At 43.0% G+C, this 27,369-nt stretch overlaps 2 protein-coding genes across 2 annotated transcripts; both read right to left on the bottom strand.

The window, feature by feature from the left end:
• Positions 1 to 961: 961 nt before the first annotated feature.
• On the bottom strand, positions 962 to 23,200 carry LOC140523006 (uncharacterized). Its single transcript, XM_072638116.1, has 6 exons — positions 23,017 to 23,200; positions 21,478 to 21,586; positions 20,604 to 20,694; positions 4,837 to 5,008; positions 3,139 to 3,253; positions 962 to 1,140 (listed from the first exon to the last, which is right to left on the bottom strand). The coding sequence occupies exons 1-6, from the start codon at positions 23,084 to 23,086 to the stop codon at positions 981 to 983; spliced, it is 717 nt and encodes a 238-aa protein (XP_072494217.1). The 5' UTR covers positions 23,087 to 23,200; the 3' UTR covers positions 962 to 980.
• On the bottom strand, positions 10,439 to 16,850 carry LOC140527747 (C-C motif chemokine 3-like). The gene is made up of 4 exons (XM_072644900.1): positions 15,769 to 16,850; positions 13,642 to 13,822; positions 11,450 to 11,558; positions 10,439 to 10,638 (listed from the first exon to the last, which is right to left on the bottom strand). Exons 1-4 carry the CDS (start codon positions 15,796 to 15,798, stop codon positions 10,470 to 10,472), a joined length of 489 nt encoding a protein of 162 aa, XP_072501001.1. The 5' UTR covers positions 15,799 to 16,850; the 3' UTR covers positions 10,439 to 10,469.
• Positions 23,201 to 27,369: the final 4,169 nt, after the last annotated feature.

Genomic DNA, 27,369 nt, shown 5'->3' with positions numbered 1-27,369 from the left:
ATGGATTACAGTTTGAAATAGGGGAAGATATTGGAGACAGAGTGACCAGTCAGGAATTGCTATAATTATCCAGGTGAAAGGAATAAGGACCTCAGGCAGAGAAATGACAGTGAGAATAGAAATGAGAAAGTGACTGTGAGTGATGTGGAAGAGCTAGAATCACTTGATTGGATGTGGGGAAGAGTTAGAAATAATACCAAAGTTTCAAAACTGAATTTCTTGGAGAATTAAGTCATCAATAATAAGAAAGTTGAGGAGACAGACAGTTTTTTTCCCCAACAAGACAATTAATCTATCACTGGTAAAATGAGAGTCTTGAATTAGATAGCCTCTAAGTTTCCTCCAAAAAACCTGAGTCATTTTTTCCCGCTAATATTTGTAGGTCTTAAGATGGAAAGACCTTTGTTGGTAGAGTAAACATTTTGTGGAGAGGTAAGTGCCGCAGATTGGCAGATGGGCATTTGGATCAACAAATGTTTAAATATCTACTGGGTATAAGTCACCAAGGATGCAGAAACAAAAATAAAATAAGAGTTTGCATCTTACCAGAAAACTTGGTACAAACCAGATATTTTGAAATGTTTAGGAATGAAAATAAAGAGGGGACAAGACAAAGATAGAGAGAGTATGAGGGTAAAGAGAAGCTTTAAAAACATTTTAGGCTAGTCTTAAGTCTTTGCCTATTTTGTCTCTTGAAAAAAAAGTCATCCTTTGTAGAACCAGGCTTGCCAATTTAGTAAGTGTTGCAGGAAGTGTGAGGCATTGGAAGTAATCATGGCAGTCAAATAGACTTTTTACTCATTGGTAATAGGACCAGTGACATTTTGACATTGGCAGTGGAAGATAATCCTGGGATGAAGAGGGACTTGGAGCAGAAATTGTTGGTTGAACTGGATCCAAGCAATAGGAAGGACATTGGGAGTTGGGGTGAAGGAGGGTGCTCAAGAGGTCACAAGATGGCTTTATTTTAGAAATCATATTTATTCTTCAAGTGAAGAAAGTTCAATACTTTCATAAAAATGTTTTCTCTGGGAGTCGTATTCTTCAGTCTTTTTCTTCTCTTTCAGCCTGAAGATATACTCTTGTACCCACTCGCTTTTGGGGTTGGCACAGATCTGGTGACCTTTATTGGTGAGGAAACTGGAGTGTGAGAAGCAGAAGAAAGAATAAAGAATTCAGGATTCGCTTTCCCAAGACAGTTCATTGGCCTTTCTACTTTTAATGACCATTGTCTCTACACAAAAAGCTTTAAGACTTTACCTCAATCCCCACGTGGTACTGTGCATAAAGTGCTGGACCTGGAGTGAGGAAAAGCTAAGTTCAAATCCTGCCTTTGATACATACTACTTGCGTGACCTTGGGGAAGTGACTTTAGGCTCAGTTTCTTCAGCTGTAAAATAGGGAAGACCCACTTCCTAGAGTGGACTTGATTAAATCAGAGGACAAGTGTAAATCACTTTGTAAACCTTAGAGAACTCTAAGAATGCTAATTATTTTCCTCCTCCTCTACCACCTCCTTCTCCTTCTTTAGTGATTCTATGGGAATCCTCTCAGAAAACCCTCCTGGTCTTTACTTCCTCTGCTCTCTCCTCCTTTCCTTTGCAGTGGGAGAAGCTCCCATTGGGATTTGAGAGGTGGCTGTGGTAGGAGAAAGAAAGTTCCATTTGGACTTAAAGAACCGTGTTTCATATCCAAGCCCTGCTGCCTGTTCTCTGAGAGACCTTGGGTAAGTCACCCTCACTGCTTGGGGTTTAGATTCTCCATCTGTAAAATGAAGAGGTCAGATAAAATGGTTTCTAAGATCCATTTCTATTCTAGGTCAAGAATCTTGTCATTCTGCCTGCCTCTTTGCAGAGCCCAGGTACCAGAAACCATGGAAGAACCTCTCTTAGCTATTTCTCTCTTTCTGATATGCAGCATTATCACCAGCCCCAAGACCACTGGGCATAATACATAGAGATCATTTTGTCCTGGAGTCCTGTCATGCATTCCCCCTACATCACTCCCCCAAACCTTTTTACTTTTAGCACCTTCCCTCTGTTGATTAATTTCTACTTATCCTCAGATTGCTACTTTATTCATATTTGTTTTCACGAGTGTTAAAATTATATCTTGTTCTGGTCCCCCTGATTCCACCCCTGTCAGTATAGTAAATTGTATAGGGAGTCAGTATAAAGAGGTAATACCAGGAAATCAGTTTGCAAAGGGAAATCTGGAAGTTGCATACAAATTGTCTCAAAGATCAAAGAGCATAATTTACAAATTGTATCATATATTAACTAAAATTCACATCCTGGTAATATATACTGAATCAGGGGAAACAGCTAGGATCTCTGTTAAAGTTCTGGTCCTCTGATACATGAATTCCAAGTGAAATTCAGATCTCCACAGCTCCAGACCAGCAGAACATCAAAAAAGTGTTAATAACTTTGAGATGTAATGTTGAAGTTTTACCAATAACTTTGAGATTATTTGGATATCTTAATGAACTAACCCCAAGTTAGCACTGAAAGGAGTTGGGCTGTTTCCCTAAAAAATTGCCCCCTCCTTCCAAGTTGTTTTCCCTTTCCACTGGGTCCAGGCTGCCTGGTGCTCCCACCTCTAATCCCATGTTACGTGGATGGTTCTCTCGCCTCTCCCTCTCCTCATGCTTTTCCCCGCCCTCTCTGCCTTACTTCACTATCCCATCTATTTCCATGCTGTCTGTCTCTGTGCCTCTTTCATCCTTGGTCTCTGAATTTCTGTGCTTTTTGCTCCCTTTGTTTAAATAAAGTGTGATTACCACCTTGTTTCTTGCTGCAGTCATGGTCTTTCCTGACAAGTACCCAGAGAACCACGTGGGCCTGACCCCATTTGATATTTTCATAAATTAATGATCAATTCATTATGCTTGTCTCCCCCATTGACTATGTGTTTCCCCGAGGGCAGGAACTATATTTTGACTTTCTATCCCCAACACAGTAGGCACTCCATAAATGCTTACTGACTGAATGAATTAACAGGGGTACAAAGTTCAGCCTCAGTCAACCCTCTGACCTCCCTGAGGGACTACTTCTCTCTTCTGAGTCCTTTCCTGCTCCTCCCTGCACACTCCTCTTCTCCTTTACTCCAGATGGAGGTTGTGAAAGAGCTACTCACATGATTCCTGGCTTGAGGCAAAGGCTGCTGGTCTCATAGAAATCTACCAGTAGGCTGTACTGGATCCGACGACGGGTGTAAGAGTGGCAGCAGGCATTTGGAACGTAATGTGTAGCTGTAAGGAAAAAGACAACATGAGGGTGAAGGACCCTGAATCCAAGTGAGCATCACGTGAGACAGTCAGTGAAGGAAAAGATGGTTCTACATTTCTTGTAAGAAAGAATTGAGAAGACCAAAGCTATTATTTCTTCCTTCTTTTCCTCTCTTTTTTCTCTTCCTTCTTCATCTCCCCTTTTTATCCCTAATTTTGTTTCCTTTTCTCTTTTCCCAATAGTTCCTTTTTTCTTTTTCCAAGAGATTGGACTATGATGCTCTAGTAAAAGGGAATAGAGGTTCACTGTGGGTCATACATAGCCCCACTGTTAGAGGAGGTTCCATCACTCAGAATAACCTTGAACATTTCCTGAGAGTACTCGGCTGGGAGATAGGAAAACTAGTAGCACTTGATTGAGTTTCTTCTTATCTCTGCTTCTTGAGAGTTATATCATCTTGGGCAAGTTATTCTTTGTGTTCCAATCTGTAAAATGGGACTGCAATCCATGGTGTAGTTGAAAGAATACTAGATTCAAAGTTAGAAAACCTGGTTGAAAATCTCAACTTTGTCACTTACTATCTTTGTGACTTTAGATGGGTCACAGTCTCTCTGGGCCTGTGAAAGGCTGAATGACTTGTCCAGAGTCATATAGCTAGTGTGTGTCAGCTTGAACACAAGTTTTCCTAAAGAATATTGTTACATAAAAGATGGACCCTTGTTTCATGGAGAACTTTGGATTTCAGATCTGATCTTAGACACTTACTGGCTGTGTGACCCTGGGCAAGTCATTTAATTCTGTTTGCCTCAGTTTCCCCATCTGTAAAATGAGCTGGAGAAGGACATGGCAAACCACTCCAGTATCTCTGCCAGTGGGGTCATGGAGAATCGGACACAATCGAAGAAAAACTTACCAACAGTTCCCCTCCATGTGTTGGCTTCCCTCATTACTATGTAAACTCCTTGAGGACAGGGACCGCCTTACTTGTATTTGTTTACCCAGTACTTAACACAGTACCTGGCACATAGTAAATACTTAATAAATTATCTATTATTTCTCTATCACTCTTTCTTTCTTTCTCACCTCATTTAATCTTTTTCACAACACAATGAAGTAGGTAGTATGGGGAATTCTTACTACCTCCATTTTACAGATGAGAAAATTGAGGTTCAGAGTGACTTGTCATGAGTCACATAGCTAGTAAGTGATGGTTCTGGGACTCAAACTCAAGGTGTTTGTCAGCCCAGACTACGCTGAGGCTGACCCCAAGAGACCTTGACTCCTTGTCAGAGTTTTCAGGATTATAGGAAATATATACAGGGCAACTCTTCCCATATACCCCAGTGTGGGCTGTTCCATTTCATGGATCAATTTGGATCCCAAGATCCAAAGAGTTATATTTAGAGGGAAGCAGGAGAAGAACTCCCTGCCTTCTCAGAATGGAAAGGGAGGAGGAAATCCCTTGAAGGCAATCCTCATTTCATAGCAGCCCAGGTAGTTTTGTCAGGGATGATTGCTACAGATCCCATGCTCATCATTAGCCTCTGACATTCTTGACTTTTCAAGATCTTGGCTGATAAAAAGGAAAGAAAATAATCAGACTCACCATACTTTGTAGTTTCAAAGCAGAAACCAGGTACTAGAATGATGAGGATGGAGAGGAAAACCAATGAAACCATGGTCCTTAGAGGTGGGAGAGGAGTACTTTCAGGATCACTCCCAGAGTTCCCAGTATGCTTGTTCTGACAGCTCTGAAGCTTAAGCCGGGACCCTCCTCTTTATAGACAATAATGACTGAGAAGGAGCAGGATGAGAAAATCTTCTCAAACTAGGTAGTGACAAGATGTGGCTCTTTGAAAGTACTGATGGTGGCACAATTTTTCCTAAATAAGGGAAGTGAGATTGGAATGAATGAGGAAGTAAAAGATTAAGTGATGACTCTGGATTTCCAAATCAGGGGGGAATGTGAATTAGTCAGTGAAGGTGTATGGGTGTGTGTGTCCTCCATTTAAAAAATTTGAATCCCCTCAGAATGAGACTTTCCTCATAGGTGGGCCATGAATAGAGTGGGCTGAGGCAGGGATGAGCTAGTAAATGTTTAACAACTGCCTGAAGGACACATTTAAAATTTTTTTTCCCTACCAATTTCTTAAGTTTAGAAATGAAACAATAAATCAAGCCCTAATTTGTAGTGTTTGCCAATTTTGGAAGGCACAAATGCTCACACTGAAAATTTAACAATTGACTTTTAGGAGCCCAGAATAGCTGGCTCCAGCATACCACTGGCTGAGGAGCTTAAAATATTAGAGTTTGGGCATGTTTTCTGACCATTCAGGAGGGAGGAAGAGGAGAGCATGAGGAGACAGATGCATTTTGAGGCTCAGTGTTAAGAAAACCTGAATTGTAATCCCTTTTCATTTGGGTACTAGCTGATGACTTCAGGCAAATCATTTACTCTCACTAAGCCTCAGTTTACTCATCAGCAAAATGGAGAAACTAAGAAAACATACCTCCAGGCTCATAGGGTGCTTGTGAGGGAGAACGAAAAGAGATAATGTACACAAAATATTTTACAAATCTTAAAATCCTTTGTGAAAGTTAGCTATTAGTGGTAGTGGTAGATTAACTTCTGACATCTTAAGCCTGGCTCACCCTGGGTCCTTTCACTTCCTCTTAGCCTTGGTGTGAGCATTTTCGGATTTCTGTTCCAGTTTGCCTCTACTCCCAAACTCAAAACTGACCTATGTGTCATTTTCTTTTCCTCATAACCACACTTTGACCCTTCAGGATTTTCCTATTCTATCAAGGGCACCACCATCCTACCCATCCTCCAGGTTCCCATCCTCAGAGTCATCCTGAAATTTTCCTTCTTTGTCACTCTGCATAGTTGCTAAGTCTTGTCAATCAACCTTCTTCCCAACTCTCAAAACTTTTTCTCTTTCAGTAAATGTTGCATCCCCCTGCCCATGCCTCCCGCATCACAGGTCAGAGCTTCATTATTTCTCTAATTGGAGCAAAGTGGAGAGCAGTCAACTCTCTATATCTTCTGTCTCTTCTTCTAAATCGGGGAGAACAAGAACCACCAATGTCTCAGAGGACGAGAGAGGACAGAGGAGCAGACAGAGATGAGATGGAATATTCACCTACCTCTCACATAACATGCGCAAGATGAAAAGCCCTTTTCCTCTTTCATTCTCCCATGAGTCTCCTAGAGTCATGTTTAAAATGACCTTACCGAAGTGGTGAACTCTGGGATGCAGCCCATTGGTTTCTGGAGTCTGATATCTACACTCTCTAGGCAGATGTCAGGAGTTAAGGGATCATAATTCCAGTGACTGCGTGCGATGGATGTAAGGAACACTTTGCTGCCTGCTCTTCTCATTTTGAAGTCAAATGGCAGCTCTGTCCAGGGCAAAACCACCTCCTCTATTGTAATTCAAGAAGTGCAAGTAAGGCGGGAAGGAAAGGAAACAAAGATGAATCCCAGGGTCTAGGCAGTGGTTTGGAGTCTTGATTGTCCCAGAATCTATCTTTGTTGCTAACTTATGTATTCTGTATGTTGTAATTCTTCATAGTAAAAAATGCTATGCCCATGATTAGGAAAAAAAATTGGGAACCACTGATATGCATCTTTAAGCATATGCAAAATGGATACAAATTAATTCATAGGGGGAAGTGCTAGCAATTTGGGGGATTAGGGAAGTCTTCATATGGAATGTGAACTGAACTTTGAATGAAACAAAAGATTTAAAGAAAGCAAGGTGGAGGTGTAAAGGGAGTCCATTCCAGGCATGAGGGACAACTTGTGCAAAGGTATAGAGATGAGAGATGGAATGCTTTTTGTGAGTAATAGCTAGAGGTCAGTTTGGTTGGTCTGTATAATGTATTATGGGAAGTATTAGAATAAGACTGGAAAGGTAGGTTGGAGCCAGTGAAATTTATTGAACAAGTGAGTGACATGGTTAGAAATTTAGGAATAGCACTGGGATACTTGTGTGGGGAATGAATTGGGGAAATACTTGATGAGGGGAAACCCACTGGAAGAAGAGTCATTCACTAAGAAATGATAATCCTATATTCTCACATACTCTGTTTTTGTCCTTGTACCCATAGAACTTATCATAACGCCTGGCACATAGTAGGAGCTTGATGAATTTTTCTTCAATAAATGAATGAAATTAGCACCATTATTATTATGAGCATGACCAGACCTTTGGTGACAAAGGATATGCCAGTTGATGGAATTTCTTGAAAAAGTCCAGGCTTGAAAAAGTCCCTTTTCTCTTCTTCCCCAGAGTTTTAATCAGTTACTTCTATGAGCACAGGAAGCCAGTAGGAGGCCCTGGGGAAATGTGGATCTCTGTGGGATAGTTCCTTGCTTTCTTAATTTTTACTAGAGATTTTCCTTTCTCTATTTCATCTCATATTTCTGGAGCTTGGATCTCTTCAGAATCATAAAATGTTCAAGTGAGGAGGGTCATTTGGGGCCATTCAGTCCAAGCCTCTCTTTTTACAGATGAGGAAGATGAGGTTCAGAAAAGCCTGTGACTTGTCCAAGGTCACATGGGAAGATTAGATCTGGGTCTTGTAGATTTTCTGACTCTCCCAGGGTAGTCTGTGAAAGTCATGTAAGAGGGTGCCTCATTTAGACGTCAGAAAGTTTGAAGGCCATGAGAAGCAATACTGAAGCATTGAAAAATAAAGGGGAAGTCTTTTTGGATATGAAGGAAACATTCCACATCCCAGAAAGAGTCTGAGGCTTGGATTACTTAACTTTATGTGGTTAGGAGCAGCACAACCAATGAATCTGGGACAGCACATAGCTGGCTTCCATTCCTTTGTCTCTAGCTACCTATCTGCGTGAGACTTGCCTGGAATCTGGGAAGGGAAAGGGAGCTGTAAATAACGTGAAGCAATCCTGATCTGACCCAAGAGGCAGGTTTTGAGCAGGAAGGCCAAAATGGCAGCTCTGTCCAGGGCAAAGTCACCTCCTTCATTGTAAGTCAAGAGCTCTAGGAGGTGGAAGGAAAGGAGACATAGAGGAATCATAAGACCCAGGTAATGTATTTAGAGTCCTGATTGTTCCAGATCTCATCTTTGTTGCTAGCTTACATGTTCTGTATGTTGCAGTTCCTCATGGTGAAGAATGCTGTGACAAAGAGCGGCTTGATCTCTTCTACCACCTGCTGCTCAGAGGTGACAAACCTCAGAGATAAGGCCCATGACTTCCGTTAATACCAGGCTAAGTGTGGTTGCCCTTAGTGGTACTCTAGCTGAGAACATGGTAACCTGTAGCCCTGTCAGGGACTGGAGGGGGTAGAGTCTGCAGTTGCCCATTGAAGAGTGAGCCCAGGGAGGCCAGTAGATCATCAGAGACACCACATCCTCTGAAGAGATCCTAGGAATGCTCAGACTAGTGTGGCAGCTGTGACCCAGCAGCCAAATGACCAATTGTGCTCACATCAGTGACAGTTCTGCTGAGCAGACAACCTATCTCCCTGGCCCATCCCAGAAGCAGCAGAGTCTGGTGATGACTTGGTTCAACCCTGCTTGGCCCCAGCAGTGGATCAACCCATCTAGCTACTCTCCGTGAAGCATCCTAGTGTAGCAGCAGAATCATTTGTACATCATTAATACCCTACCTTGCAGTGAACTTTCTAGAGAAGAATATCAAGGTCTGAACTATTCGAGAGTTGTGAGTTGCATTGACCCATGCATTCCCTATTGTGCTTCACTATCATTGTACTTGAATGTTGTAACTACTCTTCTTTGCCTTCATACACCTCCCCAGGTCTCTGCTGATTCTGGGTGAGAGAGAGTGCTCCCAGATTTGTTAACCTTCATAACTATTCTTCTTGCTAGGCTATCTAAGTAAATACCTTTTCTAAAATCTATTTGAGTCTGCTGGCTGATTGTTAAGAGGAAATACAATGATGAGGGCTCTAACTACAGAGTTAGGAATAGTCACCTCTAGCATTACCTCTAGAACGTGAGGTTGTGATTGCCCTTCTGGGAATACAATCTACCAGAACCAGAGTGAATCAAGAAAGTGATCCTGGAGCTAGGGCTAGTTTCAAGGAGGTGAATTTATGTTTGATAAAAGGGACAATTAACAATTGGGGCTATTCCAAAGTGGAAGGGCTTGTCTCATAGAGTAGTGAGTTTCCCTTTGATAGAGGTCTTCAAAGAAAAACTTTAGTCCTTGTGGGGAATACTGTAATTAATATTCTTGCTGAGAAAGGGTGGGACAAGATGGTCTCCCAGGTCCCTTATAATTCTCAGATTCCATAATCATGAACTAATTTCTTCTATGTTGGGCTAGGTTTTCTAGACTACTGATCTATAAGCCTATAGCCAAACCATGGGCCTTTTAAGATGTCTGATCTTCTAAAGTGGTCTCGTTTCAGTTTAGTGGTTCTCAACAGAGTTCTACTGATTCTTACATACAAGGGCAAGTTCATATATTTAACCACAGAATCCAGGCTCTTGAGATGGAAGATATCTTCAAGTTTATTCATCCCACCTTTTATTTTAAAGAAGAGGAAGACAACCTACAAAGAAGGCAAACAGCTTACTGGAGGTTACATAACTAGTGAGGAGCAGAGCTGGGATTTAAGCCTAGGTCCTCTGATTCTGAGCTGAGCAGCTAGCTAGCTCAGCGGACAGAGTGTTGGGTCTGGAATCAGGAAGTCCTGAGTTCAAATGTGCCCTCAGACATTTACTAGCTGTGTGAACTTGGGCAAGTCATTTAAGCCTGTTTACTTCAGTTTCCACATCTGTAAAATGAGTTGGAGAAGGAAATGGCAAATCCCTCTAGTATCTTTGCCAAGAAAACCCTACCTGTGCCTAGCCAAGAGTCTCTGGAACCATCCCACCCATGTCTCCTTCCCATGAAGCTCTCATCCAACTCTACCCTTTATACAAGCATGCAGTATTGACTGAGCATTCTCTCCATCAACTGGGAGTCATATGCCCTTCCATACACAACATAAAGCCAAGTTCTGCCCCTTTCCTACCTTGGTGAGGGGAGTTTGGGATACACAGACACAAAGACTCCCCAGGAGGTCATATGACAGGACAAAGTTCAGGAGTTCAGACTGCCCTTCCTTTTCCATCCAACTGTACTTCTCTAGCATCCCCATATGATTCCTCACAGGCATAGACCTTGATTTTATCAAACATACAGATAAAAACCAAACTGAGTCCTATTAAGTCCAACATAAATTTATTTTTGAGAAATCATATATTGTCTTCCCCTAGGTAAGGGATACTATCTGCATAAGGAGGTGTTTTCTGAGGATCGCCTTCCTTAGTCATCTTGAGGCTTGTCTCTGGCTGTGACGAAATCCCACAGACACTGGCCTTCCTTGGGTGGACACAGAATTGGCGTCCTGTGTTGGTAATGACACTGTAGTACAAGAAGAAGGAGAGAGGAGTTGAAAGATTCAGCCTTAGACTTCTCTTCCTCAAAAGAGCTCACGGACCTTCTTGCTATTCATGCCTATCATCTCCATGCACTGTTTCAAGACTTTCCCTTAATCCCTACATCTATTCTCTTTACAACTCCATGGACATCCCTTGAGAAAACCCTTCTGGTCTCTCTTGCCCTCCTTTTCCCTTTTCAATAGGAGCAGATCTCATTTGGAGGCTGAGCGAAAGACATGCCCAAAGAGAAAGATCATTGGATTTGGAGTCAGAAGACGTGGATTCAAATCTAGCCATTGTCTCTTACTACCTGTGACCTTGGGCAAGATTCTCCTCCTCTGGTCTCAGTCTTCTCATGTGTAAAATGACTAATTGGCCATTAAGTTCCATTCTAGCTCCAAATCAATGTTCCAATCATTCTACCTGGACATATGTTGGGTCCAGCTTAGGTCTAAAGATGTTGGGTCCAGCTTAGGTCAGAAGATGTTGGGTCTAGCTTAGGTCAAAAGCTACAGGGGTTCCTCCTCAGCTCTCTCTTGCCAGTCCCAACACGAACTCCAAAGCCTCTGGGCACAATAAATAGAGCTTATTTTGTCTGGGAGTCCTGGTGTGTATTCTGTGTCCATAACTCCCAAACTTGGCGAGGGCACACAATTCTATAAACCATCTTTCTCTAACTTCTATCATCTGGCCTCCTCAAGGGGCTGCTTCTCCCTCCCAAGACCTTCCTGACTTCTCTCCAGCAACTTCTTTTCTCATTTCTCTCAGATGTGGGCTGTGAAAATACCACTCACATGACTCCTGGTTTGGGGCATCTGCTGCTGGTCTCATAACAAGCAACCACATTTCGAATCTTGCGAGTGGCGTAGTGGAAGCAGCAGGCATTTGGGGTGTCATATCTCTCTGTAAGAAAAGGAGCAAAGTCAGGACACAATCATTCTGAATCTAGGTGATTCTCAGATGATTCTTCTGACTCCTGAGAAAGTCATCAAAGTAAGAAATGGCTCCGCAGTATGTGGGGGATGAATCTGGAGGACATAAGTCATTCAATCAATCAACAAGAATTTGTTTGCTTACTATATGTCAGGCACTATGCTAAGTGGTGAAGATACAAAGACCAAAGTGAAACTAATAATCCCAGTCCCATTCCAGTAATGTTATAAGAACAGATCTGTACATTCTTGGGTTTGAGTATCTGCTGTCATTGGGAAACAGGCTGCCACCTCCCATTTACTGAAAATATTTTTTAAAAAATAGCTTACCCTTTTCCATCCTCAACAATATTTCAAAAATCTCTGACATTGGCTTGTTCTCATTCAATAGTTCTTTCAGGACCTGGGAATATAGTTCATCTGGGCATTTTTTTGGTCCCATTTATGATCCTAGCTCCTAGAATAGTGCTTTGTACATAGTAGATGCTTAATAAATGCTTTTAAATATTTTTGAGTTGACTGGTTATTTTGTGCTCTTCTTATGTAACTTTTTTTAAAACTAGTCTTCCATTTTTCTGATGACATAGGAACATAGAATGTAGAAATGGAAGGAATTTTTGAGGTCATTTGATCCAAGTGCCATAGACCCGCTTAATCTAAAACTAGAGCTATTTCTACTATGCTAGGTTATCCCTCCTTTTCATCATAATTCTGGGCCATGACATAATATCTTGTAGCATACTCATGCCTATCATGTACCTTTCCATTGCCCTTAGGGTCTGAATTCTTCACAGACTTAAGTGCTACATATCTCACAGACTGGCAACATGATTGGAAGAATGATTTTTTAGGTTGGAATCCTTTAGTTAGGATGCAAGCATCCCAGTGTGGAAACTCCCTCCATTCAGGCAGACCACCACTGGTCTTGCTTAGAGTCTTAGAGTTGCCAGGATAACTGAGAAGTCAAATGAATTGTTTATTGGTATAGAGATAATATGGGTCAAAAGCAGGACTCAAACCCAGGTCTTCCTGAAGAATACTGTTTTTTATAAAGCTAGACTTTTGTTTCAAGGAGATGTTTGGGGTCATTAGAACTATGTGATTTCCCAAAGGCAATCTAGCCTGAGTGCTCCATCGGTATCCAATTGAGAAAGTCTCCAAGTACTTTGAGAGTGGATTTATGGGAAGGCATAGACAAGAGTCCTTCAAGATGTGAAAGCATGAATGAGTTGATGTCCTCCTCAATGAAGGGAATGTTCATTCACCTCAAAGAGATCTTAGATCCTTGGAGGTATACTGAAAATTTTAAAGTTTTTAACAAGCACCAAAGCACTTACACAGATAGTACCTAATTTATTTTTTATCACATCCCTATGAGGTAAGTAGTATGGGGATTATTATTCTCATTTTACAGGTGAGGAAACTGAGGCTAAGGTAGTGAAGTGACTTACCATGGGTGATACTACACTGCAACCATGTCCCTGCTGTTCATCTCCTTCCCCTACCCTTGCCTGTGTTAGGGCAACCCTGAATGGTCTGAGCCTCTCAGTCAGTCAGTCAATCAGTTAATTAAAAGTCTATTTAACATATTAAAAGTCTACTATATGCCAGGTGCTGTTCTAAGTGCTAGGGATAAAAAAAAGTGCCTTCAAGGAGGTCACAGGCTTATGGAGGAAACAGCATGCAAGTAACCAAATGCAAGCAAGTTATAGACAAGATTAGAAATAATCAACAGAGGGAAGGCATTAGAATGAAGAGGGGTTAGGAAAGGTTGAGACTAGAAGGAGGATAGGGAAGTTAGAGCTTCCTTGTCCTGGGTCAGAATATTCAAGGGCTTTGATTTCCCACCTTGAGAAATGGACATGTCTTTTCATGTGTCCTGAAAAGAGGCTGCTGCATTTCATACCACTTTCTCAAGAGTCAAAAGGATGGATTTTGAGTAGGGCAGGAGAAGAGGGCCCTGCTCAGCTAGGATGGTAAGGGAGAAAGGGCTCACCTTTCAATTTTGCACCAAGGCCAAGAAGGCCAAATGGAAAGAAAACAATTGGACTCACCATTCTTCTTGGCTTCAAAGCAGAGACTAGGTACCAAAATGACAAGGATGGAGAGGACCACCAAGGAGACCATGGTCCTTGAACATGGGAGGAGAACACTTTCAGGAATAGACTCAGCTTTCAGGCTGCTCACTTCCCAGCAACTCTGGAAGTGGACCTTCTCTTTATATGCACTTGATGACTGAGGAGGAACCAAGATAAGAAAACATTCTTAGCTTGGATACAAACACATTCCTGAAAATGTTGAGTTGCACAATCTCTCTGAAAAAAGGGAACTAAGATTTGAACAAAATAGGAAACAGAGGATGAAGTTATGACTCAGGATTTACTGACCTAGAGAATATCTGGGGTTATGCATTCCAACATCTACCCCTTCTCATAAATACACATACATTTCTATTGCTAATGGAGATTTGTTCAATCCTCTAAATACGAGACCTTCTTTCAGGAGGGTCCCATGAGCAGGGAGGGCAGAAGGTGACTCTCGTAGCCTTAGAAGTTGTTTCAGAATTTATTGGGATATACTTTGACTCTATTGCATTGTATTGCAGTTGAGGGAATCATGGAATGGTACATAGAGTGATGCACTTGGGTCAGAATATTCTGCCAGACACCTACTGGTTGGGATTCCCTGAGCAAGTTGCTTCACCACTCTGAACATCAGTTTCTTCATCTGTGGAATGGGAATAATAATAGCCATGTTGCTTACCTCATCAGTCTCTCTCTCTTTTTTTTTTTGGTGGGGGGAATGAGATGGCAGTTGTAAATTTTCTTTTGGAAGGTGTGTAAAACATCTTTATATTGGCAGTGTTAAGAAAGAAAATAAAAATGATGAAAAAAAATGTTTCAATCTGCTGTACTTGGAGATCATCAGTTCTCTCTCTACAGGGTCCTTTATCACTCTGGCTCTCATTATTAGGCTAATAACTGGTCCCAGCCCAAGATGGGTCATTGATTCCTGATTGCTCAGAGTGAATGTAAATATCAGTTGTTTCTCTTTTGCCCAGAAACCCAAAGGTCTTCCTCTCCCGGATATGTATATGTGTATACACATGTATATGTATACATATGTATATCTATGTATGTATGTGTGTATATGTGTGTTCTCTCTCTCTCCTCTTTCTCTCTATGTATACATATATATATATATTTTTTTGGACTAGGTAAAAGAGTCCATTTTTTGCCTCATTTCTTACCTAGTCTTAATCACTAGATTGGCATTGCCTCAGTCTAACTGAGACCTGTTAAAGATCTCAGCTTCAAAAGGCCAAGATCTCCCACTACATACAGGGCCATTTCCAGTTATCCTGATTTATATCTTGCCATTGGACCCAGATGGTTCTGGAGGAGAAAGTGAGGCTGGTGACTTTACACAGCCCTGCTTCACTTAAATGTAATTCGCTTGCATGTCAAGACCTCTCCCTTCTGATGTTACGGTCATCTTCAAGAATGAAGGACAAACACATCTATACCATCATATCATTTGCAGAAAGGGATAGTTTTGTTTCCTTGTTGCTTATCTTATAAGTTTCTTGTGAGGATCAGTTGAGGTAAAGTGAATAAAGTGCTTTGCAAACCTAAAAATGACATACAAATTTGGCTAGTATTTTCTATCAGCTTATCAAACAGTAATCTTTTAAATACATATGGGTGGATGTGTTGTACCTACTTCATTTAATTGATTTATTTCTCTATTTTTTTACTCTGTACCAGGTAGTTTGTAACTGCTTTGTAATTGGTAATTCTTATTTCAGATTTAAAACTTTTTTTCTACCCTGTCCTTATCCTTTCTATTTTACCCCTTTCTAATAAAGAAAGGTCTCCAATGTTTCTCTATTACATATCAATTGATCAATCAACATTTTAAAAGTGCTTACTGTGTCCCAGGCACTGTGCTAATATAATGCTGATTCTTGGTTTTAGTTAGATAAACGATGACCGTGAAAGCCCATTTATTTCTTTATAAGAAGAATTATGTTGTCATGGTGAGGAAACTGTCTTTAGAGCTAGTCAGGTTGGGATTCACGTCCTGCCTTTGACACATAGTGCCTATTTGAAATGGGCAAGTCTCCTTTCCAGGGTTCATCTCTTTTAAGGCTATAAGTTGCAGGAAAGTTGTCAACTTACATTGGCAGAGAGAATTTCCTCATCTGGCATCTCCCAATGTTAATGAAATCAGAGGTGCAGTGCCTATCCCCATCTATTTATGTTTGCCTTTTGTAATATCTTTAGCAGAAATGGTGACTGTCTTTCCTTCTCAAAGAGGACCAAAATGACACCATTATGTTGGGGACAAGGTACAATGTGTCCACCTGTGGTTGATCAGACCAGTATAAGCTCAGAAGGCTCTACCAAAGGTCGGGCAGTTCTAGGGATATAAAAAAGCATAACAAGATATATTTATTTTCCAAATCCAAATCCAAAAATTTTCAAAATATTCCAAATAAGTCTAAGACAGTTTTATTTTGGAAACCTTATCTATTAGGCCCAGGATAAATGTCAAAGTGTTTCTCTTGCTCAGAGTCTTTCTTCCTCTAGGTAGGCCACAATTTGCTAGAAACACCAATCTTGGGGGTTGGCACAGATCTTGTGGCCCCTCTTGGTGGTGAATCTAAAACATGAGAAGCAGGATATAAAGTGAGGGTTCTAGCCCCAGGCTTCTCTTCCCCCAGGGGGCCCTTCATTCTTCTGGCTTTCTTTGCGCATCCTCCCCATGCCCATGAACCCCAGGACCATCATCTCCACAAGGAATTTCAAGACCCTTCCTCAATGCCTGTGCCTGCCCCCTCAGTGACTCCCTGGGGGTCTCTTCAGGAGGTCCTCCTTAGCTCCAGTCCCTCTTCACTTTCCCTTATACCTCCCACTGGAAGCTGAGTAGCAGCTGAGGATGGAGAAAGAGTTTGAGATCTGGAGTCAGAAGACCTGGGCTCAAATCCAGTGCAGACTGCTCCATTCTCTGCCCCTACCCTGGGCCCAGACAGAGAAGGAGCCACAAAATGTCTAGCAATAGAAGGTGTTTTTATTTCTGGGAGCCTTGACTTTCTTCTTGAATATCTCATCCACTTGTCAGGAGCAGAGAGGTGTGAGACCCACACCTCGGCAGCCTCAGTCACCTCATCCAGCCTCCTTGAAGGGCTGCTTCTGGCAGCCAAGTCCTTCCTGCTCCTGCCCGCTATCTCCTTGTTTTCATCTCCTCCCCAAGATATTGTCCCTGGACCTGTTTACTCACATGACCCCTCAATTAGGGCACTGCTGGTTGGTATAAACATAGTCCAACACAAGCTTCCCAGGAATCTGCTTAGTAGGATATGAGAAGCAGCAGCTAGTTGGGGAGGCAGCTGCAGAGAAAGAAGCAGAATGAGAATCAGGTATGGTGAATCTGGGCAGCCTCATCTAATTTATCTGATCTCAGGAAGGCCAGTGAAGAAAGAGGTGAGTTGATGCCTCTGGACTAGGTCGGACTCTGAATCTGATGGAATTTGGAAGCCATAGGCCCCCTCTTCTTCCTCTCCTTTTCCCTAAGTCCTCCTATCTCCTCCTTTTCTTTCTCCTGCATCTTCTCTTACCACTCCAGTTATTCTATCTTTTTCCTCCTTTTCTCTCCTCTCTCAACAATCTCTCTTTTCCTTCACTCAGATGCCAACCCAGGGGTTTGAACCATGAGGGTCTGGGCAGAGAAAATTTGATATAAGCTACAACAGACCCAGGATCTTATACCCCTGGAAGAGTCAGGTCCATCTGCCAAAGGGCCTTGGACTTTCCCTGAGACAAATCAGATGCTTGAGACAGAAAGGGAATACTTAGGCCATACTCTAAGAGGGGTTAAAGAACTTGAGTGAGAAGCAGGAAAACCAGGGTCTCTCCTTCTCTCTGTCTGTCTCTGTCAGGCTACTTAGTCCCTCTGAAGCTCTGTCCTCCAGCTATGAAATAGGGATGATCCTTCTGGTCCCATTTCAGGGGCACTGTGAGGTCACTGAAGATAAGTCTGTTCATTGCTGGATTTGAATGCCTTATGTCACTGGGAAACAGCTGCCACTTGCCTTGGACCAAAAGTGGTTTTAAAAAGTAGCAATCCCCTGTTCTTACTGAAGGATTTCTCCATCTTGCTTTTATACACTTCTTTGATGCCATTGGATGATAGATTGAGGACTAGAAGGGACTTTTAAGGTCTTCTCTGTTTTACAGATAAGGACACTGAGGCACAGAGAGAAGAAATGACATGATCCAGCAGTTAAGCCAGGGCAGAAGTAAGAAAGGCAGGATCTCATGCCAGGCCCAACTTTGACCTCATTGTCCCTGCCTTCATACAAGTGAGGACATTTCAACCATGTCCCTGCTGTTCCCATCCTTTCCTTGCCCATGATTCTTAGGGCACAGAGTAGCCTGAGCCTGGCGCCAGGAAGCCCCTGGATCCTGGTCAGCTTGTGCAGGGCCTCTGCCCTCACACATATTCTAAGAATTGTCTGGTTCATCTCTTGCCACTTTCTTGAGAGCCAGACTTGGATTTAGAGAAGAGGAGAAGCATTCTTCCCTCCTTCCTTAAATGGAACGAAAAAGTGGTCCTTATAGGGAACATTCCCACTTATGCGGTAGGTCTGGAAATGGAAATGATTAAGATGGAGAAGACAGGCAAGGAGACCATGGTGCTTGGAGGTGGAAGAGAACACTTTTAAGAGAAGACCCAGTGCACTCAGACCTGTTCTGACTGTCCTGACAGACTTGCTCAGACCCTGCCTTTATGGGCTGGCAGCATCTGTCTGAGAAGGAACAAGATAAACAACTTCCCAGAATTGACTCCCACTCAATTATTCAGAAATGTGCATGGTGTCACAATCCTCTTGAAAGAGGAGAAGTGAGATTGGAATGCAAAGAAAGCAAAGGATTGAGTGACCTTCCCAGAATAGAGGGAGGTTTGCAGGGTCAAACAAAGCTATCAGAGAAGTCAGCTAGATGGAGGGCTGAGGAGCAACCATGGGGAACTTCTGAGAGGGCAGTTTTGGTGGATGATGTTGGCAGCCAGATTTTCAAGGTCTAGAGAGTGAGTGGATAAAGGCAGTCGGTGGCGATGACATTTTCAAGGAATTTTTCTGAGAAAGCCAGGAGAGCTACAGGGCAATCAATAGAGGGGACAACAGGGGTTACTGAAGGTGTTTTCAGAATGAGAGAACTTTGAGTATTTGAAGGCAGTGTGAAAGGGAGGTGAAGAATCCTGAGAAGGTGTGTTTAGGAAATGGGAGTCATTGAATGGTGATCTGTAGAAGGAGCATAGATTTGGAGATTGACCTTAAACACCATTTCCTCTGTTCAGGATCCTGTGCTAAGTTCTGTGGAGGATACAAGGATAAACCATAAACTAGCTCTGCCTTCCAGGACTTGAAGTCCATTAGGAGAAGTAGGGGGAAAAGATCAACATTCAGGGACTTCCCATCAAAGACCAACTAACTGTTCCATGGGAAATAGGAATATGGCACTTTCCCCATTGAATACTCTCTCATTCCCAGCCTCTGGATAGATTGAGAGGTCTGGGTTCCTGGGGAACATTCTGCACAGGCCTCCCAGGGTAGCTACACTGCTCCTCCTCAGAACTGGCCTGGGTTTTGGAAATCCCAGTGCATTCAATACAACTAAGGCTTGGGACTCCCTAGCAGGCCAGACCATTGTGCCTCCTTCCATTCTGTATGTGAGCTTCCCTGACATTGCAGCTTCATTCTTCCGCACACATTCAGTCCTGGCAAGGGCCCGGATTTTTATTTTTATTTTTAAAAAAAAGTTATCAAAGCCACATATGGTTACTTATGCCCCACTTCCTTAGCCATCCCCAGTCAATGACTTTGATCAGAACATGACTGTGGTATAAAAAAAATGAAAATGATAAACATGGAGCAGCCTGACAAGGGAAGAGCAGAGAATCAGGAGAACAGCCCACCCAAGGACTCCAACAGTGTTAACAGAGAGAACAGCAGTGGTACCAAGTGGGAAATGACTGTGATCCAGCCTGGTGTCAAAAAGGAAAGCTGCCTGTGGGGAGGTGTGTGACTATGGATTTGGGCCCTTTGCTGCCAGCCCTTCTCCCTGTGGGGATTGGCTTTTCTGAAATGCTTTCTCCCCCCCTTTTTAATTCTTTGTTTTAAGAGAAGTCTCTGGGAGGGGAGTCAAGAAGAAAGCTTGGATTTCCCACTTCCCAGTCATGTTCTCCAGTCCCTGTTGGGGTGAGGCCAAAGCTGTCCTATCTTGTCTGATGTATCTGATTTTTCTCAGGGAATGTCCAAGCCTGTCTGGTTAATGGACCCTCCACTTGCAGGGGCATGTATGACCCCAGTCCTGTTGTGGCTCCACTGACCTTTCCTTCACAACCCACTCACCCAGGATAGTATGTGAGGGAAGGGAAAGGAGGATTGTTAGGAAAGGTTGTTATGTTAGTCCTTTGTTGCCGAAGAAGACCATGCCATCAGAGAAATGATGACATGACTTGCACTTGACTTTGTTTTGAGTGAGGGAGGGCTGTGCAAAGTCACCATCCTCACTTTCTCCTCTGGAGCCATCTGGATTCAATGACCAGATATTCATCAGGATGACTGGAGATGGCCCAGGATGCACTGGGAGACCTAGGAAAGGAAGAGAGAGAAGGAAGAGGAGAGGGAGGGAAGGATTGGGACAAGAAGAGAAGATGCAAAAGAAGGAAAAGGAGGAGCAAAGAAGTGGGCTTAGCTCCTCCAGATTCTTTCCCACAAGAAATGCAGTCATCTCTTCTTTCCTTGGCCCTCAGGAGATCAGAGAAATCAGGTGGAGGGGGGAGGTAGGGATATATTGGAATTGAGAGCTGCAGATGATGAAACACAAGATGTATCAATAAATAGCTATTTTGACAACCAGTGACCTAAGAAGTCTAAGACAGTTTTATTTTGGAAACCATATCTATTCATTCAGTGGATAAATGTACAAGAAAGCATTCATCTTGCTCAGAATCTTCCTTGTTTTAGGTTGGCCACATACTGCTTGACCCACTGTTTTTGGGGGTCAGCGCAGATCTTGAAGCCCCTACTGGTGGTGAATCTAAAGCATGAGAAGAATACAAATGGTGAAGATTCCAGCTCCAGGCTTCTCCTCCCCCAGGGCACCCCCTTCATTCTTCTGACTTTCTGTGCCCATCCTCCCCATGCCCATGAACCCCAGTACCAGCATCTCCAGGCAGAATTCTAAGACTCTTCCTCAATGCCTGTGCCTGCCCCCTCAGTGACTCCCTGGGGGTCTCCTCAGGAAGCCCTCATGGATGTCCCTTCCTCCTCACTCTCTCGTTCCCCTCCCATGATGACAACTGAGGAGGAAGAAAGAGTGTGAGATTGGAGTCACAGGACATGGTTTCAGATCGATGGTTTTCTCCTCCCTTATTCTTACTATCACTATGGTCTTAGGCCAATCTCTTCTCTTTCCTCAGTCTCAGCTTCCTTTTCTTTACAACAGGGAGGCAGTCAGATAAGAGGGTCCTTATGGTCCATTCTAGCTCTAAATTTGTAATCACATGATCCTGCCCATTCCCCCTGCAATTCAGAGAATTTTCTATTGTATCTGTCTCTCCTGTGCCCAGACACAAGATTTTTGGAAACAACCAAGATAAGATTTTTTTTTTTCTGGGAGCCCTGACTTTCTCTCTTCTTGAGTTTCTCCTCCACTAGTCAGGGGCACAGAGGTGTAAGACCCCTACCTCGGCAGCCTCATCCACCTTATCCAGCCTCCCTAAAGGGCTGTTTCTGGTAGCCAAGACCTTCCTGCTCCTGCCCTCTGTCTTCTTGTTTCCTTCCCCTTCCCACGATGTTGTCCCTGGACCTGTTTACTCACATGACCGCTGGATTAAAGCACTCCTGGCTGGTATAATCATAGTCTACCACAAATTTCCTGGGAATCAGCCTGGTAACATATGAAAAGCAGCAGCTAGCTGGGGAGGCATCTGCAGAGAAAGAAGCAGAATGAGGGCCAGGTATGATGAATCTGGGCAGCCTCAGCTGGTTTGATCCCAGGGAGGCCAGGAAAGAAAGTGGTGAGGACAAATCTGGACTCTGAACCTGATAGAATCTGGAAGACATAGACCCCTTCCTCTTCCTTTCTTTTTTTCCTAAGTCCTCCTATTTCTTCCTTTTCTTTCTCCTGCGTCTTGTCTTCCCATTCTAGTTATTCTATCCTTTCTTCCTCCTTTTCTCTCTTCCTCCTTTTTTCCTCTCTCTCCCATTTCCTCCTCTTCCTCCTGCATCTTGTTTTACCACTCTTGTTATTCTATCTTTTTTCCTCCTTTCCTCTCCTCTCCCAAAAATCTCTCTTTTCCTTCACTCAGATGCCAACCCGGGGATTGGGCCATGAGGGTCTGGGCAGGGAAGATTTGATATAAGGTGCAACAGGCCCAGGATCTTACGCCCCTGGAAGAGACAGGTGCATCTTCCAGAGGGCCTTGGACATTTCCTGAGACAAATCAGATGCATGAGATAGAAAGGGAATACTTAGGCCACACCCTAAGAGGGCTTAAAGAACTTGAGAAGCAGGGTTTCTTCTTCTCTCTGTCTCTGTCTCTGTTAGGCTTGGGAGACCAGCTACTCAGCCCCATTGAAGCTCTGTCCCCCAGCTATGAAATAGGGATGGTCCTTCTGGTCCCATTTCAGGGGTGCTGTGAGGTCACTGAAGATAAGTCTGTTCATTGCTGGATTTGAATGCCTTATGTCACTGGGAAACAACTGCCACTTGCCTTGGACCAAAAGTGGTTTTAAAAAGTAGCAATCCCTTGTTTTTATTGAAGGATTTCTCCATCTTGTTTTTATACATTTCTTTGACGCCATTGGATGATAGATTGAGGACTAGAAGGGACTTTTAAAGTCTTCTCTGTTTTACAGATAAGGACACTGAGGCACAGAGAGAAGAAATGACATGATCCAGCAGTTAAGCCAGGGCAGAAGTAAGAAAGGCAGGATCTCATGCCAGGCCCAACTTTGACCTCATTGTCCCTGCCTTCATACAAGTGAGGACATTTCAACCATGTCCCTGCTGTTCCCATCCTTTCCCTGTCCATGATTCTTAGGGCACAGAGTAGCCTGAGCCTGGTGCCAGGAAGCCCCTGGATCCTGGTCAGCTTGTGCAGGGCCTCTGCCCTCACACATATTCTAAGAATTGTCTGGTTCATCTCTTGCCACTTTCTTGAGAGCCAAAGACTTGGATTTAGAGAAGAGGAGAAGCATTCTTCCCTCCTTCCTTAAATGGAACGAAAAAGTGGTCCTTATAGGGAATATTCTCACTTATGTAGTAGGCCAGGAACTGCTGTCAGCAACAATGAATTGGTACAGCTTCTGTCTCTTTCTCCATAATTTAAAAGGAAAAAAAAGTGGTTTTACTCACCTGCTGGAGATAAGTAAAGTAGGCCAGACATGGAAATGATCAAGATGGAGAAGACAGGCCAGGAGACCATGGTGCTTGGAGGTGGAAGAGAACACTTTTAGGAGAAGACCCAGTGCACTCAGACCTGTTCTGACTGTCCTGACAGACTTGCTCAGACCCTGCCTTTATGGGCTGGCAGCATCTGTCTGAGAAGGAACAAGATAAACAACTTCCCAGAATTGACTCCCACTCGATTATTCAGAAATGTGCATGGTGTCACAATCCTATTGAAAGAGGGGAAGTGAGATTGGAATGCAAAGAAGCAAAGGACTGAGTGACTGAGAGGACTGAAATAGAGGGAGGTCTGCAGTGTCAAAGCAGGACAGAAAAGTCAACTAGAAACTTGGGGGAAGAAGAGGGATCAGATGAGTTTGCCTGGTGCCCATGTTGCCCCTTTGCTCACAGGTGCAAGTGTAGACAAATCACCACATGCATATCTCTACTGCCGTTCTTATGCCAGGGGTGAGATTTCACAAAATGTAGTGGCTGATTACATTAATGCCCAAGAGCGGTGCCCGAAGCCAGTGGTCATGTGAGTAAAGGGGTGCATGGAACACTTCTAAAGGAAAGGAGGGAGGAAGAGAATAAGAAAGATAAAAGGAAAGGGAAAAAAGAGAAGAAAAGGAAAGGGATGAAGATAAATAGAAATAAAGAAAAAAGAAAGGAAGAAAGATGAAGGAAAAGAAAGAGAAAGGGAAAGAGAAAGAAACTGAAAAAGAAAGAAGAGCTAAAGGACCATTGATAGAGGGGACAACAGGGACTTCTGAGTGTTCTTACATCATCGGTTTTTGTGGGAAGGAATCTGGAGGACCTAGGCTCATATCTCCTCTTCTCCTCTCTTTTTCCTCTTCTTTCCCCATTTCTTCCTTCTGAGCACTTTCTTCCCTCCCCAGTTGTTCTATCCTCTCTTTTTCCTTTTCTTTTATCTCCCAACAATCTGTCTCTTTCTTCACTCAGATGCTATCCCAGGGAACTGGATGAACTGGTTCAGGGAAGCTTCAATGTGAGCCAGAACAGACCCACCATGTTACCCCTCTGGAAGGGGAGGGTCCATCACCCAGAAAGCCTTTGGGCATTCCCTGAGAGGGAGAAGATCCAAGAGGGCCTAAAGATTGTGACTGAGAAGTAGGAAAACTGGGGCTTCTTCCCTGTCTTTCCCTCAGGGGTGAGAGGTTTTAAACAAGTTTCCCAACCCCTCCGAAGCTCTGTCCCTCAACTGTGAAGGAAGATCCTTCTGCTCCCATTTCAGGTTGCTGTGAGATCACGGAAGACAAGTTTGTACATTATTGGGTCTGAATGAGTCATGTCAGCAGGAGATAGCTGCCACCTGCCTTGGACTAAAAGTGATTACAAAAAAACCACACAGTAATTCCTTGTTCTTACTGGGAGATTTTCCCATCTTGTCTTAATATGTTTCTTTGATGCTACTGGATGATAGATTGAGGACTGGAAGGGACTTTTAGGGTCTTCTAATCTATGAAACCTCTATGTTTTAACAGATAAGGAAACTGAGGCAGAGACAGGAGAAATGACTTGTTCCAGTTAACCCAGAGAAGTAACAGAGCCAGGATCTGGTCCCAGGCCCTTCTTTGACCCCCAATCCAGCGCTCTTCCCTCAGCCCCAGGCTTTCTCTCCTTGTTTCTCCAAAACAATCTTGTATTTGTAGCAGGTTCCAGGCTGTCCCAAGCCCTCAGGTTCCTTTTCAGTCCCTGCTGGGTCATCTTTCACTTCAGTTTTTCAGAGATGATTGTGGTCCATGATTCACAGGCAGTTACCAAGAGAAGGTCTTTTTCTGGAGAGGGGCTTCCTGGAACTTTGAGTTTTTCATGCTTGAGTTTTCCATGGAGTCTTCCTCATGTGAAGACTCCCTGCACTGACACATTGCAAAGATGGGCTTTTGTTTCTGAGAGAAACTTGTGGGGTTTTTTTTCTCCAATGATCTTTTTTTTTAAAAAATTTATTTATTTAACTTTTAACATTCATTTTCACAAAATTTTGGGTTCCAAATTTTCTCCCCATTTGTCCCCTCCCCCCACCCCAAAACACTGAGCCCCTATTACTAATCTGCCCTCTCTTCTATCATCCCTCCCTTCCCTTGTCCCCATCTTTTCTTTTGTCCTATAGGGCCAGATTACTTTCTTTACTCCATTACCTGTATTTCTTATTTCCTAGTAAGAAGAACAGTATTCGACAGTTTTTCCTAAAACTTTGAGATCCAACTTCTCTTCATCCCTCCCTCCCCACCCATTCCCTTTGGGAAGGCAAGCAATTTAATAAAGGCCATATCTGTGTAGTTTTGCAAATGACTTCCGTAATAGTCTTGTTGTGTAAAACTAACTATATTTCCCTCCATCCTATCCTGTCCCCTATTGCTTCTATTCTCTCTTTTGATGCTGTCCCTCCCCAAGAGTGTTGACTTCAAATTGCTCCCTCCTCCCATTGCCCTCCCTTCCATCATCCCCTCCACCCTGCTTATCTCCTTCTCCCCCACTTTCCTGTATTGTAAGATAGGTTTTCATATCAAAATGAGTGTGCATTTTATTCCTTCCTTTAGTCGAATGTGATGAGTAAACTTCATATTTTTCTTTCACCTCCCCTCTTTTTCCCTCCACTAAAGTCTTTTGCTTGCCTCTTTTATGAGAGATAATTTGCCCCATTCCATTTCTCCCTTTCTCCTCCCAATATATTTCTCTCTCACCACTTAATTTCATTTTTTAAGATATGATCCCATCCTATTCAATTCACTCTGTGCTGTGCTGTGTGTGTGTGTGTGTGTGTGTGTGTGTGTGTGTGTAATCCCACCAACTACCCAGATACTGAAAAGTTTCAAGAGTTACAAATATTGTCTTTCCATGTAGGAATGTAAACAGTTCAACTTTAGTAAGTCCCTTATGACTTCTCTTTGCTGTTTACCTTTTCATGCTTGTCTTCATTCTTGTGTTTGAAAGTCAAATTTTCTTTTCAGCTCTGGTCTTTTCATCAAGAATGCTTGAAAGTCCCCCATTTCATTGAAAGACCATTTTTTCCCCTGAAGTATTATATTCAGTTTTGCTGGGTAGGTGATTCTTGGTTTTAGTCCTAGTTCCTTTGAGTTCTGGAATATCATATTCCAAGCCCTTTGACCCCTTAATGCAGAAGCTGCTAGATCTTGTGTTATCCTGATTGTATTTCCACAGTACTTGAATTGTTTCTTTCTAGCTGCTTGCAATATTTTCTCCTTGACCAGGGAACTCTGGAATTTGGCCACAATGTTCCTAGGAGTCTCTCTTTTTGGATCTCTTTCAGGCAGTGATCAGTGGATTCCTTGAATACTTATTTTGCCATCTGGTTCTAGAATATCAGGGCAGTTTTCCTTGATAATTTCATGAAAGATGATGTCTAGGCTCTTTTTTTTTGATCCTGGCTTTCAGGTAGTCCCATAAGTTTTAAATTGTCTCTCCTGGATCTATTTTCCAGGTCAGTTGTTTTTCCAATGAGATATTTCACATTATCTTCCATTTTTTCATTCTTTTGGTTTTGTTTTGTGATTTCTTGGTTTCTCATAAAGTCATTAGCCTCCATCTGTTCCATTGTAATTTTGAAAGAACTATTTTCTTCAGTGAGTTTTTGAACCTCCTTTTCCATTTGGCTAATTCTGCTTTTGAAAGCATTCTTCTCCTCATTGGCTTTTTGAACCTCTTTTGCCAATTGAGTTAGCCTATTTTTCAAGGTGTTATTTTCTTCAGCATTTTTTTGGGTCTCTTTTAGCAGGGTGTTGACCTGCTTTTCATGCTTTTCTTGCATCTCTCTCATTTCTCTTCCCAGTTTTTCCTCCACCTCTCTAACTTGATTTTCAAAATCCTTTTTGAATTCTTCCATGGCCTGAGTCCATTGAATATTAATTATGGATGCTTGGGATACAGCAGCCTTGACGTTTATGTCTTTCCCTGATGGTAAGCATTGTTCTTCCTCATCTGAAAGGAAGGGAGGAGATATCTGTTCACCAAGAAAGTAACCTTCTATGGTCTTATTTTTTCCCCCTTTTCTGGGCATTTTCCCAGCCAGTGACTTGACTTCTGAGTTTCCTTTCCACACCCACCTCGCCTCCAGATCCGCCCAGCCAGCGCTTGGGGTCTGAGATTCAAATGCTGCTCCCCAGCCTCAGGGCTCTCAGCGGGGGTGGGACTGCTATTCAGTGTGAGATTAAGTTCAGCTGCTTGGGTGGGAGCAGGGCTGCCACACAGAGCTCAGTTCCCTCAGGGGGTTTATGTGCAGACCTTCAACAATGGATCCAGGCTCCAGCCTGCTTTGGGAGCCCTTGTCCACTGCTGCCT

Source organism: Notamacropus eugenii, chromosome 2, assembly GCF_028372415.1.
Source record: "Notamacropus eugenii isolate mMacEug1 chromosome 2, mMacEug1.pri_v2, whole genome shotgun sequence".
NCBI classification, from domain to species: Eukaryota; Metazoa; Chordata; class Mammalia; order Diprotodontia; family Macropodidae; genus Notamacropus; species Notamacropus eugenii.
Note: the sequence above shows the minus strand (reverse complement) of the source record. Positions and strands in the feature narration are given on the sequence as shown.